At 36.6% G+C, this 18,618-nt stretch overlaps 1 protein-coding gene and 1 pseudogene across 1 annotated transcript; both read left to right on the forward strand.

Moving 5' to 3' along the window:
- LOC116889157 overlaps positions 1 to 16,484 on the forward strand; it is a 61,087-nt pseudogene extending 44,603 nt beyond the window's left edge.
- LOC116889156 (peroxiredoxin-4-like) lies at positions 1,045 to 4,429 on the forward strand. The gene is made up of 2 exons (XM_032890322.1): positions 1,045 to 1,417; positions 4,388 to 4,429. Exons 1-2 carry the CDS (start codon positions 1,144 to 1,146, stop codon positions 4,408 to 4,410), a joined length of 297 nt encoding a protein of 98 aa, XP_032746213.1. The 5' UTR covers positions 1,045 to 1,143; the 3' UTR covers positions 4,411 to 4,429.
- Positions 16,485 to 18,618: the final 2,134 nt, after the last annotated feature.

Consider the following 18,618-nt stretch of genomic DNA (forward strand, 5'->3'; position numbering starts at 1 on the left):
TCATAATTCAGTCTTTGAAAAGCCACAAAGGGACTGAGCACCTAGGCGCTGGAGCAATCACTAAATGGTGGCTGGATATGCCCTGGTGTATCATGGGTAGGAGAGTAGGAGAGGCAAAGCAGCAGAGGAAGAGGACTAGACGGGTAAAGCGTAATTACACAGCTGTACTGCGCTGTGCTAGGAGGTGTTTCTAAGAACTTTTCAGGTATTGACTGGAAAAGCAAATCTTTGAAGCAGAATTAATTCACCCAAACTTCTGTTGGAAAATAAATGGTTAGCTTTTTGCTCTCAAGTTTTTCTGGGACTGAAAAGAGCTGAAAAGATGACTCCTGGCACTGTCAAATCACTTTGGGATTTCGGGGTGGGGGGAGCACATGCATGTCTGGTAATTTCAGCAATTTTGTACTGCCCATGGCCTGGAACCCCTCAGCCTCCCAAATCTTGAGTAATCAACAGGACAAGTTAATCAGTATATTTCAAAATAACTGTTTTGGATGTTTCCCCATAAAAAGGTAAATGTGGTGGTGACTACATTCCATGTTATATTCATTAGACGGTACCCTGTAAGTATGATCTGCCAAAAACAAAAACAAAACAAAAAGATATGGTGACCTTAGAAGTATAAATTGTGGTGGCATGCACCTTTAATCTCCGGCACTCACGGGGGCGGCAGAGACTAGCGGAACTCTGAGGCCATCCTGGTCTACAGAGTAAGTTCCAGGGCAGCCAGAGCTACACAGAGAAACCCTGTCTTAAAATAACACCGAAAAGTCTGTACTGCAAGTCCTTCACAGGCAGAGAGGTTGTTGAACACTTGTAAGGATGGAGCAGGAGGAGATAGGGAAGCTCAATTGCCATAGGCATGGACAGTGGAAGCACACCTTCAAAGAAAGGGCGTGGACAGCTGGTGCTCTGGAGATCAGCCACGAGCCACCCCTGGAAAAACACGCCAGCTTGGGCCACTCTATGGCCGCAGGCGCGAAGCCCATTGAGGGGCGGAGCCTGCGCCCACGTGGCGGGGGCAGGAGGGGCGGAGTGGGGCGGAGCAAGTCTCGCGAGGCCGCGCCCTTGTTCGCGCGGTCTCCAGCGCGCCCTTTTAGCTGGCTGCCTGGCGGCGGGGGGACTTGGTTCTTTAACTGAGGGATGTGTTTTCGCACTCGCTTGGTCATGGAAACGTGGTCCAAGCTGCTGGACGGGACCACGCCGTCCCGTCGCTGGACTCGAAAGCTGGTATTGGTCCTGCCGCCTCTGCTGCTGTTCCTGTTACAGACTGAAGCTTTGCAGGGCTTGGAGAGTGATGATCGGTTCCGGACCCGCGAAAATGAGTGTCACTTCTACGCTGGTGGACAAGTGTACCCCGGAGAGGTGTCCCGGGTTTCGGTCGTAGATCACTCCCTGCACCTAAGCAAAGCCAAGAGTAGGTGGTGCCCGGCGGAGGTTGGGTGGATGAGGCAGAACTCTGGGACTTTTAGACCCTAATTGTGGATGCTACAAAAGGGTGGGGCTGGAGTTGGGCCGCACCCCCAAGGCTGCTTGGGAGTTCTTAGTCCACCCTTTGTGGGTGTGAGGATGGAGGTGGGTTCCTGTGAAGAAAGAAATGGTTTCCCCTGATCAGATTTCGGGAGAGTTAGTGGTTACCCCAAAAGCCACAGCTTGGGGTGTTCCTAGTCCCGGGCTTACAGTCGTGTAGGATGTTGTGCAAACCAAAAGATATCCTTAAATATCTGAAAGTCCCTCAACAGTATTGTCTCTTTCTTCCAGGGAAGAAAGTACATTGATAAGTTGAATAATGATTCACAGAAAGTTTGGTTAAACAGAAAAGTGGTTAAACAAAATGGTCAGAAGGTCAAACTTTTTTTTCTCAAGCTTATAAAGATTTTTTTTGAAAGTCATCTCCCCAAACTTTGTAAAGTTAATAGATACTCATGTTTATTTTTAAAAAAAAGAACCCGAAGACTTTCTTATGGAGAATTTTGTAGGGAAACTGGGTAAGATGTGGAAGAGGCACAGTTGGGTTGGTGGAAAAATGGGGTGTACTGCCAATTGGGTTTTTCATTATTTGTCTTTCTGTCCTGTTTGTAGCTAGTGGCCACTCTCAAAAAAAAAAAAAAAAAAGACACGTCAGAGTAAGAAGATCGTGAGAAAATTGAGGCCTGCTGCATCTGGATATTAATGTTGCCAAAAAAGTGATCAGAGCACACAGATACAAACCATATCATATTTGTTTTTCCATAACCCACTTTTCCTAGGGATTATTTGAATTCTGTAAATGTGTGTGAATTTCAGTTGTTGTAGGACATTCTGTGCTAGTATTCAGTGAAGCAACAGTTATACTCGACATTTTGGGGGTCTGGTTTATTTATTTATTTATTGGCATGGGAACTGGACAGATCTGACAAAATGGCTTCAGATTCTATGGTCCTCCTACTTCAGTTCGCTACCTAAATTGCTGTGATTACAAATGTGCCCCACCACACCTGGCTACTTCCCAGTTATGAACCTCTAAAGATAGTAGCATGTTGCTACCACATGCCATGAATGAAAAAAGCCAAGTTGATTTGCCTCCTTAAGTAGTTTCATAGTACAAGTTAACTACTTTGGAGTTGGTTTTAGAAAGACAGATTTGCTTTAAAAAATATTTCTAAGTTTCATTGATTTCACTTGCCTGAGGAAGATATTTTGAAATGTGCTTCCTCAAATATACTTCCTGTTGGAAACAAAACCATTTCAAAGGAGATTTTTGTAATCATAAAAAGTAGATATTATAGAACAATTAAGGCTAATTTTAAATCATTTTAATAAATGAAAAATATCATGATACATTTTTCTCAATGAGAGTTAGAAAGGAGGATGCAGTCTGATCCAGATTTGTGTTTGTGATCCGAAGAATTGATGGTAGTTAGAGAGATGGGGGATTTAAATTGTCTTCATTATACTTGTCTTTGTATTTACCAGAATTCTTATGTTCAGGGTTGTTAAGGATGTTCTAAGGATGTTAGGACAGTGTTGCTTGCTTTGTTGAGACAGGGTCTCACTATGCAGCCCTGGTTGTCCTGGAACTCTATGTAGACCATGCTGGCCTCAAACTCACAGAGACACACCTGCCTCTGTCTCCTGGATGATGAACTAAAGGTGTGCATCACATATTTTTAGAAAGTAGATGCAAAGTGCTGCTTTTTGGAATTGTATTAAAAGATCTTAGTAAAGCAACTTTGCATTCAATCAAAAATAAAATTTGCAATAATCAATTTTCAGAATAAGATTTTCCTGACATGGTTTTCAGTATATGTACAATCATTAAGTAGTGTTATAACAACAGGTCATTACAGTTTTATAACCCCTTGTTTAAGCATTTGAAGTACTATATATTTTAGCACATTTCTAATTTTCTCATCTGGGACTTTTCTCTTAACAAATTCAAGATTATTTAGGTAGTTTTGACTCTGGTAAGAATCAGCTTCATGAAAATTCATCCTCAGTTTGTCTCTATCGTGTGGCTTAGTGCTGACTTTTACACAAAAGTATGAGAGTTGATTTTTAGAAACCTTAGTCCAACTTGGAAGCAAGCATTGATCTCATTATATGTAATGGTTTTGAAAGTGTTATCTGAATGTATCAGTAGCATGAATGAACATAATTATCAAAGGGTGCTGGCTAGTGTTACAGCATGCCTTACAGCACAGTAACACTATTGAATTTTACGTCAGGTCGCTTGAAACCTGTTTGTGGGGGGGCTGTCTCCTTTTTCAAAGACTTCCAGGAAAACTATCCCATAATCTGGGATAACTTGGAGGGGCGGTAGTGAAATATCCGGTAGGGTTTAGTGCAGGGATAAGATGTAAGACTTTGTGGGTATGAGAAGACATTTTTCTCATTTTATTCAATTTAATGTGTGTTAATTAAAGAAACCATAAAAATTCTTATAAAAAGTATTTTCACTATTTTCTCCTATTACAGATATGGGCAATAACTCACACTCCAGAAGTACTTACTTGTACCTGTTGCCCATGGCACCACACACAGACTTTCATGCTGTGTGATAGTTATTGCAGGAATTCTGACAGTGGTACCTTACAGATTTACAAGATCACTCCTACATCTTGCACCTTGAAGGTGTTGTGAATAAGCACATGCTATTATTCCATCCCTAACTTTTAAAATGTTTGTGCTTACATTTCAGCATAATTGGTTTCCTTTGTAATTCCTGGTATCTTATTTATTCTCTAACAATAAATTATTGTTCTACATTCTCAGAAGTCTGTAAGCTTCCAGACTGCCAATGATGTTCAAAGATTTAGAAGCCCCAAGTTTTAATGTTTTTCTAACACTGTCCTATGCCATCCCAACAGCTTTCTCAGTGTTATAGATAATTGCTTTTCTTTCTTAGTTTCCAAGCCAGCACCTTATTGAAGGAACAGCTGTGATAAACTGAGTAATCAAGGAGCTCAAATTAACTGGACTATCGTGGGAAATACTAGTTTTTTTCTTTTTCTACCCACTGGATTTGTAAGTAATACATACAAGTAGCCACTAATGAAGTGCCAATCTTGTTTGTTCTTTAAGAGCATTGAAATGGGCTTTCAGCTGATAGTTCTTAATAAGTCGAGCTGAAAGAAGGGAAGATAACATTACTACATATCTGAGTCATAAGAACAAGAAAATAAACTTGTAATATTTCAGCAGGCAGTTATTGTGAGAGTACATACATAATTCTATTTACTATAGAGACTTTGATAATTTATATGCTATGTTGTTTTCCTGAGTTTTGAACATTTTAATATTAATATATATTTAATATATATAATACTTTTTGATTGTGGGGTTCAGTTCTGAGAGCATTGTTTAGACAATTGGCCATAAAGTCAACTCACAGTAAATTGTCTTATAGCTTTAATCACATTGAGGAGTTTATTTTGAAAAATATAATTCTGACAAGAATGAAATTCTTGGTTCTTTTTTTTTTTTTTTCCGGAGCTGGGGACCGAACCCAGGGCCTTGCGCTTCCTAGGCAAGCGCTCTACCACTGAGCTAAATCCCCAACCCCAAGAATGAAATTCTTGACAAGTGTAAAAGAAACTCCCCCTAAAAGAATTAGGTTATCTGAACCTTTATATTTTTTCCTATATGAATTTTAGGGTTATATATAAAGTAACTAAAATCCTCTTACCTTTGATACTGCACCTTTCTTTTTCCAGTAAGATGAATCTAGAACTATGTAGGTGAAATAGTGTATACTTGTAAGCCAAGAGTTAACATTTTCTGTAGGACAAAGAACAGTAGCACTGTGTTTATTATCTCTGCAGCTGTCCATCTTCCTCATTCAGGCTGGGAGCTATAGATAAATATACATGTGATTGTTGCTTTGCAGCAGAGAAATTTGACTAAATAAGGATAGGCTTTTGGCCAGAACAAAGTTTGCCAACCTTCTCGTACTAAGCCAAGTGGAAAGAATTTTAATAAAAATTAGGACATTAAAGCCAAAATAAGTTCTTTCGAATAAGCTTATACTCCGGCTCCATTAACTAAAAGATTAAGATCATTTCTAATGGAAACCAGAAGTAGAAATTTTGAGATAATAAGAAACAGGGCAGAACTGATCATTATCTCTTTTAAAAAATAATTAGCATATCATTTAGTCCAGGTTACCAAAGACAGTACTGTTCACACATCAGTAAAGTTGTGCTTGAACAACTGAGTTATTTTAACTATTATTGGGCTCAAGTAGAACTTCTTGTCCATTAAAACATTATATGTTTTTCACAATTTTGAGCCATAACCATAAATTAAGACTCACATATTTCATTGTCACCCAGTACACCTGGATACATAACCCAGGGTAACATTCAGTCTGTGCACAAGCACAATGATGCTTGATGTTAAAATACTGAAAAAAATCCACATAAAGTGATAAATAATCACTTTTCCCACATAACTTTCCAATTTGGTTTTCCCAAGTGGTCCCTTTCTAAAAATTTGAGATCTAAACTTAAGTTCGCTAAGATTGAATACTGACGAACAGACTTACACACACACACACACACACACACACACACACACGTCTGTTAATAAATAACTCTACCCTATGTATGTGTATTATAGTTTGTATTTTAATACTGGTTACAGCTCTCTAAATTAGTTTAATGTAATTTGAAAAAAATTACTACCCAGGAGGGCTGGAGAGATGGCTCAGTGTTTAAGAGCACTGGCTGTACTTCCAGAAGACCAGGGTTTAATTTCCAGCATCCACATAACTTCTCACAACCCTCTGTAACTCCAGTTTCAGGTGACTTAATACTCTCTCTGGCTTCCATAGGTACCAAGCACATACATGTTACACAGACATACCTGCCAGCAAAACGCTCATAAAAATAAAAGAAAAGAAAACTTCAAAAATTACTGCCAGAGTAATACCCTCTCAACCTGCCATTCTGATAAAATTTTTATATTACTGTGGGACAGTAACTTGTATGAAAGAGGACATATTCAGAATCAGGACATAGGACTAAAGTATATTGCCTGGTCTGTAAAATACATGTAGAGGCTGGCCCATAGAATAAAGAAAAACAAGTAACAAAGACGATATAGACATTGTTTAGATCCTTTCAAATCTATAAAGTACTGGACTACAGAATATTAAAAACTTATGAAATAGGGGTGCTGCTGTGAGGAAGTAGGAAACACATTGGCTACTCACTGAACAATAGAATTATAAGAAGAATCCTTGTTGAAATGCTATAGAGAACTCAACATTTCTTTCAAATATTTAACTAAATAGTCTTAGAATTTCACTTGGAGAAAACTTAGTTTTTCTTAAGGTGTGTTTTTGTATGCTGAGTGCCTGTAATAAACAAAAACTCATTTGAAAGTTCGTCCAGGTATATGCTTATTTTGAGAATACTGACTTGTTTTCTTTTTCCAAACTTTTAGCACCTTGTGTGTCCAACTGAAATCATCGCTAGATCGAATTGAAGAATTCAAATCATAAATACTGAAGTAGCATGCCTATTGATTCTCAGTTTACTCACTTGGCCTTTGGCCGCGTTTTGCCTTTAAAACTGGATAAAATTAATAGGTTTACTTTTAGTCTTGCTTAGATAGCTCCCAATATGGTAATATTATATAGTAATTATAAATTGGGTATCTTAATGAAGGTGCAAAACATTCCATTTTCTGTTAAGTAGACATCAGTGCAAGTTAGTTCAAATCATTATTTTTATACTTTCAAAAGAGTAATTTTAAAAATGAATTTAGACTAGTATGACTCAAAACAGAAGGATTCTGGAGATCAAGACTGTCTAGGCTAAGGTAAAAGTGAGATCCCTGTTTCAAAATACAAAACTAAAAAATAGTTCTAAAGGTAACCTGTAAAAAAATATATTATCAAGAGAAAATGTTTCACCCAACAAGCTGCCAAGAAAGTGCAAGTAAAATGAGAACATCTGCCATTTTTCGTGACTGATAAACCCAACATTGCTAGTGGTGTAAAGGAATGGCACTCCAGCATAGTAGAGATTCCAGCAACCTGGAGAACAGCTTGACATATGTTCTCAAAACCTGAAAAGGGTATGACAATATATCATTTTCAATAATGTCAGCAGTTCTAAAGTAAAATATTTTCACATAGTGAAGATAATTGAAAAATTTCTTTTTTGATTTTTAAATGCAATGTTCAGCTTATTAAACTTATAAATACAAACAACAGGTGTTTTTTGATAAACACACTAAAGCTTTTTGCAAACACACTAAAAGCTTTTTTAGTTGGAGGTTAGTTTCTAATATAATTATCCTGCACACCTTATGTGCAATACCCTTTTAAATTAACAGAGACGTTTGGAGAAAAAAAATGTAGTATCTATTCCAGCAGTATTCATAAAAGAAAAATGTAATCAGTTTTATGTCTGTCAGTAGAAATCAGTAAAATACAGTGTTTCATAGATTTTAAGTGCCTTTGTATGTAAAAGATCTGATATACTACCAGTAAGAAAAAAAAGGCACAAAATTGAAAAGTACAGTTGCTCCTGTTTTGTTTTAAGGAGGGGCATATGTATATAGTTATATTAATATACTTTTTATGTATAGAAAGTGGACTTTTTAATACATGCCATTTACTTATCACTGAGAGGGAAGTGTTCGGGTCTATTACAGGATCAATACCCTGAAGACAAGGAGGATTGGGGCTAATAAGGATTCCACTTTTTTCGGACCTGGAACCATCAGATCTCAAAGGACTACGGTGTATACCTTTGAGGACTCTGACATACTCTTTAGGTACCCTTCAGTGGTTAACGTTTGAAAAATCCAAGTACATTTATAATCCCCCTAGAAATAGGTGATGATTAGGAGTCAGAAGATAGATATTTTGGTCAAATATATTATTTTGGTCTATTTGCAGGAATGTTGTAGATTGCCTTTAAATTGTCGATGCCCTATTTCAACTAAACCCAAGTTGCACAGTTAGAGCTGGAGGCCTTTGGCAACCTCTCTATTTATAGATAAAAGAAACAGATGTGTGGATTCCTATAAATTTAGTCACAGTTCTAGAATAAGTTGATAGCAAAGACCAGACTGTATCTCCTAACTCCTTAGTACTTTTTCCTTTTTTTTCTCAACTGGCTCTAGTAATGTTTTTCTAATGCATACTTAGTACTTCAGAAACCCATATCTTTGGAGACACTAAGGCAGTATTCACCCAGTAGTCTTTTCAGCCTTTTTGCTTTTTTGGTTTTTTGAGCCAGTGTATCCCTAGCCGGCCTCAAACTCAAGGATCTGCTTGTCTCTGTCTCCCAGCCACTCCAAGCTTTACCCAGCAGCTTTCACTGGAGTACATGAGTACAAAATAGTATTCTATGACAAAAAGGACAATTTTAACCTTAAAAGTTGTTAAACATTAACCAAGTAATATTACCTAATAATGAATTTGCCATTTTATTTTTATTAATAGCTTTTCTTTTTTTGAGATAAGGTCTCTCAACCCAGGCTGGCCTTGAAGTTGAACTACATAGTTAAGGATGACCTTGAATAGCTAACTGTCCTGCTTCTGCTCCCCAAATGTTGGTATTATTTAAAGTCAGGTTCAAGACTTTTTTCCCCCTTCAAAGAGAAAGACTGTGTATTGCTTTCTGAGGCAGAGTCTTAGGTATATCCTTGGCTAGCCTGGAACTGGCTGACTCCTAACTCAAAAAGATCTATTTGCCTTTGTTTCCCTGGAGCTGGGACTAAAGACAAAGGTCACCACGTAGATTAAGAAGTTTTTTTTTTAACTTTTCCTAAACAGTCATTAATTATATGTAATATAGGATTTCATTATAATATTTTCATATGTGTATATAATGAATCTATCCTGATCATATGAAAGTCTCCATTATATACTCTTGCCCAACTCCTGCTAACCCTCTCCTAATTATTCCTACTTTTATGTCTTCTTTGCCCGTGCGTGTGTCTGTGTGTGTGTGTGTGTGTGTGTGTGTGTGTGTGTGTGTGTGTGTGTGTATGTATGTGTGTGTCGCAGTATATTTAAGTAGGGTGGTTAATAGAACCATGGAATCCTTGCCAGTGGTTCAAAAATGTATTCATTCCCCAAACAACCATTAACTGCCTGTAGATACACAAAGGGTTAAGCCCTTCCATTGTCTTCTTATAGATCCTGAAGGGGTGAAAAGCCCTCCTCCCAAACATTTTTCTTAAATTAGATATATGGACATGTCTGTGTGTGGATAGACATGTGAGTGATGGTGCCTTCATAAAGAGCCATCAGATACTCTGAGTTGTAGTTACAGGCAGTTATGAGCTTCCTTAAGTGGGTGATGGGAAGACATGGGTCTTCTAGAGGAGCAGTATGTGCTCTTTTCCTTTTTTTCTTTTTTTTTTTTTTGTCTTTTCTTTTTTTTGGAGCTGGGGACTGAACCCAGGGCCTTGCGCTTCCCTAGGCAAGCGCTCTACCACTGAGCTAAATCCCCAACCCCAGTATGTGCTCTTAACTGCTGAGCTATCTCCAGTTCCCCAAAATAAAATTTTAAACTACTATTTAACAGTGATAATAATACAGAAAGTATACAGTAGATGGGGGAAGAGGAGTGTATGTGGCAATAGACTGGGTAATAGTATACTACGATTCTATATAGCAGAATACTTACCTTAACTGAGAAGAAATAAGATCACCTTTACCATCCCTGTGACACAGAGGGCTCTTTATTATCGATGACAAAGGAGTCCTAAGACAGATTACTCTGAATGACCTTCCTGTGGGTAGATCAGTGGATGAGACACTGCGTTTGGTTCAAGCCTTCCAGTACACCGACAAGCATGGAGAAGGTACCTTTCTTTTGTAAAACCTTTTCTTTTTTTACTTGAAAATTTTGTACATATTTATAATGAATTTTGCTCTTTTTACCCCTCATTACCCTCTTATCTGCTTCTTCTACCAAAATTCTTTTCCTTCCTTCCTTCCTACCAAGCTCCCTTCTACATTTATGTTTTTATTGGTGACCCATTGAGCTTATAGGGTTGCATGTATGAGGTGACTAGAAATGGGGTTATTTACTAGACCATGGAAAATGTATCAGTAGCTATACACGGAAGAAAATGACACTTCCTCACCCATTAAATGCTTCAATGAGGGGGGAAGTCTATGCATCCTTCCCCTTATCCATGGTAGAATGTTGATAGGCCCAGTCTTGTGCAGGTAACCACACCTGCTATGATCATGAGTACAACTGTTGTGTCGTGCCCAGAAAGTGTCATTTCCTAATGTTCCTCCTCATTCTCTGCTTCCTAACACTGTTTCAGTCAGTCTTCCAAGATGTTCCTGAGCCTTGGAGGGGTGATACAGATGTTTTCTTTAGGGCCAAGTACTTAACAGTCACTTATTCTCAGCATTTTGACGAGTTATGAATCTATGCATTAACTGCCACCTACCGCAAAATAGCTTTTCAGATGCAGGCTGAAAGCAGCACTGTCTACATGTATAAACATGAACATGCTATATGTGTAACATTGTTAGAAGGCAATTTGACATGTCCATGGAGCAAACCAACAGTAATAGGATTGATCCCTTATAAGGTCTTTGACCTTCTGCCCATCTTTTTTGTTTGTTGATTTTTATTGTATGTGTGTCAGGCAGGGAATAATTTTTCTTGATTAGACACAAAATCTTATTAAACCATAAATTATAACCTTTCCTTTATTCTCCCTCTCCTAAATCTCATGTTAACATCTTAATAGCACATTGAGTTGCATTCTTTAAGATTTCAATACTTTAATAACAGTCCAAGTTATCTTTTTCAATTTAAGGGGGTTTTTAGTGAAATAAAAAATAGACTGATTAATATTTCTGTAGATTCTACCTCTAGAATTGTCAGAGTAGAAATCTTGTCTGACTTTTTACTCCTTTAAGTAAGTCACTTGGATTTTTTTTTTAAAGCACAAACTAGAGCCTTGAGAACTAACACAGGAAAAATCTTATCTCAGAAGAAAAATAGAAAATAAATTCAACCCATCCAATACAATAATCATTGCTGTGTTTTAAAGATCATTTAAACAGTGTTCTTTTATTTTAGTCACAAGTTCATAAAAATAAGGAATCAAAATAAAATTAAACAGCAAGCAATCATGCTATCTTTCTAAATATATTTCTCATTTGTCTGCTTAATAATTTTGTTTCAAACTGATGAAAATTATATATTATGATTATAAAACTAGACAATAGATGAGCCCTTGTTATCTAAATAAATACACCCCAAGCATACTAATAATACTTGATGCAGAAATGTTTCACTCATGAGCTCTTTATATTAAAAGACACAATATTATCCCCCAAAATACTGCACTCATTAGCAAGAACATACCTGATATTTTAATTTATTCTTAGAGATAAGGCTGAGCTCCTCACAGATTGAATTCGCACACACTTGGCGAGCCAGCACCTTTTAATCTGCTGATCCTAGTTACTCAAAACATCAGTTCTCTGAGTACTTGCTACCCATTGCTAGCAAGCCATTAAAATTCCTCTTAGAACTTATCAACTACATAGTTGGCTCAACAGCTAAAGATAGAAAGTCATTTTAATTATTTTTGTGGCAATGGGCAATTTATTTTTTATTGTATCAGAGTACAATGTATGTTTTGTAATTTTAATATGAAAGTAGTTTATATTTCTAACTTTTGTAGTACATAAATCAATTTTTTAACTTTTTATTGGTTCTTTGTGAATTTCATATTATGTACTCTAATCCCACTTATCTCCCTGTCCCTTCATATCTGCTTGCTGCCTTTGCCCCCTCCCCAACCCCCGCCAAAAGCAAACAAACAAAACAAAATCTGGTTGTGGAAGCTATAGTATGTCACAGTGTGCCCCACAGTATACCTCTGTCCACATTTGTTCATTGCAATGAGCCCTCTGGCTCTTGCTACACTTTCAATAATGGATCCTCACAGGGTCTCCTCTCAGATAATCCTGTTGTTGCCCTGTGTCATGGAAATCCTGGAGCTTTGGATCTGCAGGACCTTCACATACTTCAGCTGTTCATACATGGGGTAGATGTTGGGGTGGGCCAACTCAGACCTGGATCTGGTTGTGGGTATTAGCATAATTTAATTTCTTATTCTAAATGTAATTTGAATGCTTCCAACATACTCTGATTATGGTTTTCAATTTAGTAGATTTCTTTTAGCAAGCAAAATTGTTAATTTAATTTTTTAACAAAATATCACTACTATCTTCTGACAAAAATATTCCTTATTTTGCATAGTCTCTTTGAATAAATTTTGCATAGTCCCTTTGAATAAACTGAAAGAAAAAAGTTTCTCCTAGAATTTTTAAAAGTTTAATAGAAATTTCTATAAAAATGTAGTACCAATATGACAATATTTAGTAGTGTAGGTTTTATTTGTATGTTTCATTATTATATTTAGCTATTTTATCACTGTACTGTAATGAACTCAATTGAGAAAATGCCTCCATCAGGTTGGCCTATAGGTAAGTCTCTGGGGTATTGTCTTGATTAATTATTGATGTGAGAGGGTTAGCTAAATGTGGGCAGGACCACCCCTGCCTGGGCTGATGGACACACACACACACACACACACACACACACACACACACACACACACACACACGAAATAAACAAACAAACAAAACAGGTTGAGCAAGCCATGGGGAGCAGGCCAGTGCAGCATTTTTCCATGGGTTTTCTTCAAAGATTAACTGTGATGTGAAAATGTAAGTGAAATAAACCCTTTCTTCCCTAAGTTGCTTATGGTCATGGCATTTTATCATAGCAGTAGAAACTGGAAGACAGTGCTCAAACACTTGCTCAGTGTTTGCCCACAAACCCAACACATCGGTCAACTTGTTAGACGGGCCATTCTGATATAGCTTTCTATATTATGTAGTCCTTAAGATTATTCAGTATCACACCCATAATCAATATCTGTCTTTCACAAGTTTCAGCAGTAGCTAAATAGAAAATGGCAAATTCTGCTAAAATAGGGTTTGTTATATAAACCTTTAAGAATGTAATTGCTCTATGTAACAATTTAGGTACCAAAACATTAAAAATGGAAACCAATTTTTGAAATAGAATTAAAACATGGCATACTGCAAAAAAGGAAAGTATGTAATTTCTGAGCTGCACAGTAAGTTATTTGATGTAAAATAGGCTAATTAGCTTGATCTAATAATCACAAAATGTATGCATAAAACATTACTCTGTACTCCTGAAATGTATAATTTGGCCAAATTTGGGGAGTATAGAAAATATAGCTCAGTCCCTAACTGAGCACATTCTAAAGTCTATTGATAAACAGGAAACCTTGGCAGTACCACAAAATATAGCAGGATATAAGCCAGATAATCTTACAGGTCATGTATATAAATTGAGAAGAAATTTTGCCTCACATAGGATTTTTAGTTCACCAGCTACCCATATCTTCCATTTCATTATAAATATCCATTTTATTTTTCATATTATAAATGTAAGTATAATTGGTAAAAATTAAAATAGATAAAGTACCTTCTAATAAACTCTATATATAAAATTCTTTATTGTTAGCAGACAAGCTAACAGAAGCCAAGTGCTTGATGGTCTGGACATGTTTAATATGGTTTTTCTTTCATAAGGAAACAGGATTAGGAAATACTAAAGAAAATTAAGCTGTTCTTAAACTGTGTTTTTCTTCCTTTTGTTTCTTTTAGTCTGCCCTGCTGGCTGGAAACCTGGTAGTGAAACAGTAAGTTGTATTAATATTGTTATTTGTTTTAAAGGCATGGCCAGAGCCAAAATTGTATGCCAACTTTAATGTTATCTTTCTTTATAATCAGACTGTCCTGATTTCCTAAGTGAAGTAATTATTACTAAGCAGAAATCATACTGCACACATTTTTCTGGGCTGTTGGGAGAGTAGCTTCAAATCAGGGAAGTGAGAATTTAGGTAATATTGTAAATTTTTAAAAGCTAACTATCCAGAGACATACAATGTTAAGAAAAAAAAAGGAAAGACCAAGAAGGCACAGTAGAGCTATGGGAGAATAAACTTAGAGGATGTGTATGGAATTTCTTCCTATAGTGTGAGCCAAGAAAACAGTTCCAAGCAAAACCTCTCTGTGCATAGTAAAAAGCTTCTGAGAAAATCTGGTTTTCCTAAACACTGAGGCTAAAGAAAAAGATTCAAGCAGATACATTTCTATACTTAGGGATACTGTTATGGTTTATAAGCAATCAATCCCTGGAGTAGCCTTTGGCTAGAATATAATTTGGAAACTTGCTTGAAACTTTTCTTAAACAACATCTAAAACTTCAGATTTTACTGGGAAGAGGAATAACATTTGAAATGTAAATAAATAAAATAACCAATAAAAAAAGAAAAAATCAAACAGTAGTTGGGAAAAAATATTGCATGGAAGGAAGAAATTATCTTAAGATACCATTAACCAAAGACATGGAGTGGGAGTGGTAGGTAACTCTTTTCCTTCAGATGTACCCCTTTTTCTTTTTAGAACATGGATCCTGCCTTTAGGCTTTGCCTTTGCTATTCTTTCTTTAAAAAGAACTTACGTGTTTGGAGAACAGAGGACAACTTGTGGGGTCTGCTCCCCTTTCACCTTTATGAGGGTTCCAGGGATCTTCAGACTTGTATGGCAAGGGCTTTTACTTGAGCCATCTTTACCAGCTCTTTTGGCTCTTTCTTCATTAGTCTCTGTGACTGGTTGGCTCTCTTTTTCATTTCATATTTCAGCTCAGTTATAATCTGGAGAAGTCTTCCATTTTCCTTCTCATCCTATTCACTATCCCATCAACCCTGGGTTTGTTGTTTTGTTTTGTTACATTTTTCTGGTTTTGTTTGTCAAGTTAAAAAAGTAGAAATACGGGTTGGGGATTTAGCTCAGCAGTAAAAGCGCTTGCCTAATGTAGTGCAAGGCCCTGGGTTCAGTCCTCAGCTCGAAAAAAGAAAGAAAAAAAAGTAGAAATATTTTTAAACCACTAGCTTTTTCATTATAGTTATATATAAGCCTGTACAATCAACCAAATAAACTCAATTTATATACAAATTTATCATTTAAAAAAATCTAGTACTCAGGATACCTTTAATACAGTAACTTCATGTCTCCATGTTCCTTGGAGGAGTTTCTTTTTCTTTTGAGTATTCATTCACTAAATTTTTACTATTGATCTGTGTTGTCCTTTATACTTTTCAGCTAGATATTATAAAATATTACACTGTGAGCCGGGCTTAGTGATATAAATCTATAATCCCAGTTACTTAGTAGGCTGAGGAGGGAAGATCAAAAGTTCATGTCCTGCCTAAACTATACATGAGTTCAAAACCAGAAGAGAAAATACAGCAAGGTCCTAATTTAAACACGAAAAGCCTCAAGCAGAGCTTTAGATACAGATCAGTAATAATGCTCTTGCTTAACAGTTGAAGGGCCCAGGGTTCAACCCCCAGTACTCAAAATATCTCTGAAAATCCATTCAATAAATTCTTAGTGAACATACTGCCCCCTTTTCAGGTTATTATTATAACATCAGCAAATCAATTTTAAAATGCATCTGTGGTGCTTTCCGTGTGAGCTATTAGCTCAGGCTCAAATGTGCTATGAAAGCTTGGTGGTCAAGGGAAATTTTATAAATAAAACTTGTAGATAAATTTTGGGTTGCCTAGGTACAAATGTTAATTCATTGAGAAATATATTTGCTTTTTGGAATAGCTAAAATTAGTAGATAGGGCAAATGTACCTTTTCCTAAGCAGTAACAATCTGATTTGGTATACAAAAATCAATGGTTACATCTTTAGTCAACAGGGGGCAATTAATGCCAAGCTATTCATAATGGACCTTGGCATTTTTAAATGAATAATTTGCTTTTTGTTTTAACAGATAATCCCAGATCCAGCTGGAAAACTGAAGTATTTCGACAAGCTAAACTGAAAAGTACTTCAGTTATGATGCTTGGACCTTCTCAATAAAGGTCATTGTGTTATTACCATATTCATTTGCCATTGTGATTTCTTAGATACTATCAAAATCTATCTCATAGTCCAAAGATATTTACTGATCAAGGTAGGCCTTAAACATAGAAAAGCATTCTCCATCTTTCTAAAGTAAGAAGTAACAAATTTAATCCACATAGCTGCCATTTATGAAATGCATACCACATGGCAGGCATTATTCTAAGGCCAGACACATTTTCACTTTATATCACAACTGTTTATTGTAAGATGAGGAAAATTCCAGTAAATTACCCAATGTTAACATACTTGCTGAAATAGGCAGCATCAGAATTTGAACCCTAACTCTGATGTTTGAGTTCTTAACAGTCCACGTGGCCTTATATCTCTGCAAATCTTCGAGGAGAGATCAAGTTCTGAATACTTTTCACAGCATCATATATGGATAGCTAACCCCCATAATTCAAGCTCATTGATCTATATATAATACAAAGCTTTCTAATGCTCCATGCTTTTTTAAACTCACATTTTCAAATCTAAAAGTAGTATATTGTTGTATTTAAGAAAAACTGAATCTCTACGTATATTATGTGTGTGTATTTATGTATGTATATCCCCACATATAAACTACTAAATCACTCAAATATAGCTTTTATGGTAATTCTATGTGTTCCATGTAGTTAAAAGGCCTGGTATCCAGAAGAGTCAACCTCTTCCTCTCTTGGATGCTCATGCCCTCACTATTGAAACCCCCTTTCCCTGGAAAGGCCATCACTGTAAGTGGTGGACTTAGACTTTTAGAAATGGACATGGGGGGTCTAAGTGCCTTTTAAGTGCTAGCTTACAGTAAGAATTTTAGAAAACGGCCTTTAAGTGAATCGAAGATTTTATATTTTGTAAAATAGACTTGTGAGAACTTTGATATACCCATTACAATTAGATTCCTAAGACTCCCTTTCTACAGAATAAGTACAGGTTGCTTTTCTTTGTGGAATAAGCCTCTATATTTTGCTTGTTTACTGGGACACAGTCTGTGTCACCAAAGCTGGTCTCAAACTTCAGATTGTCTTATTGCCCCAAGTACTATGATTATGTGCCTTCTTCCTACATAGTTTTAGTGACATTTTGTCAGATTCTTGTGCATTTTTAGGTAGTAAATGTAACATTTTTTGAGCCACTCAAAAAATCCAGTCATTAATGTGTCAACATTTAGCAACTTTTGATCATCTAAGCACGTGGCAGAAATAGTGACCAAATGACAAATTTCTGCCTTGAAGGATTACTGAAGCAGTGTTGATAGTGTGATGATTTCTGGATAACTACAAGTAACAACACATTAATGCTCTTGACTTTTCATAGTAACTGATACAAATATCCTATGAATAAAATAATACATCCATTCTTGTCTGTTTTAAACTTACCAGTGGAAGTCCACAATCCAAATGACACCCTAAACAAAAACCTGGGAGAAAGTGATTTAAAAGGTGGCCATTACTATATTGGAAAGAACAGGGCCTGGCCACTGCCCAAAGACCCATTCGAGAAGATGCTAACCTCCTGCCATCATCTAGAGAGGAGCTGCTTAGCGAAGTGAGGGGTTTCACCCTCAGTGGTCATGGTACTTGTCTGGAGACACTTTTTTTTTTAAAGCTAAAAGCCCTTGGCTTCCTAAATGCTTTGAGGATCACCTTGTCAGAGAGTACTGTTAGGATAGCAGTGAATTGTGAAGGACACAATGATTAAGGGAATGCTTTTACTAGCTAGCTAAAAATGCAACCTAAGTGCAATATATGGGAGGGTTTATAGAAAAATTGAAAGAAATGGTGTAATTATACTTTCAAAAAGAAAACTTAAAATGTATTCATAAAAAGAATAGAACCTCATGGTAACTTGTAGGGACTGTTCTAGGGGGTAGGGATTCTGGAAGAAAAAGTACATTATCTCAGTACAGCACTAATTATTCCTCCCATCTGGGTAGCATGGCTTCAAGTGAACCTGGCTTTCGGAGAAGTATTCCCTTGGCCAGGTAATTGTCCAGCCCAACTGTATCACAACAATTTTGTTTTTATTTTTGAGACAGAGACAGAGAACACACATGAGTACAGGTGACTCAGAGGCCAAATGCATTATATCCCCTGCAGCTCAGTTACAGGTTGAGCCATTTGACAAAGGTA

This window comes from Rattus rattus, chromosome X (genome assembly GCF_011064425.1).
Source record: "Rattus rattus isolate New Zealand chromosome X, Rrattus_CSIRO_v1, whole genome shotgun sequence".
Taxonomy (NCBI): domain Eukaryota; kingdom Metazoa; phylum Chordata; class Mammalia; order Rodentia; family Muridae; genus Rattus; species Rattus rattus.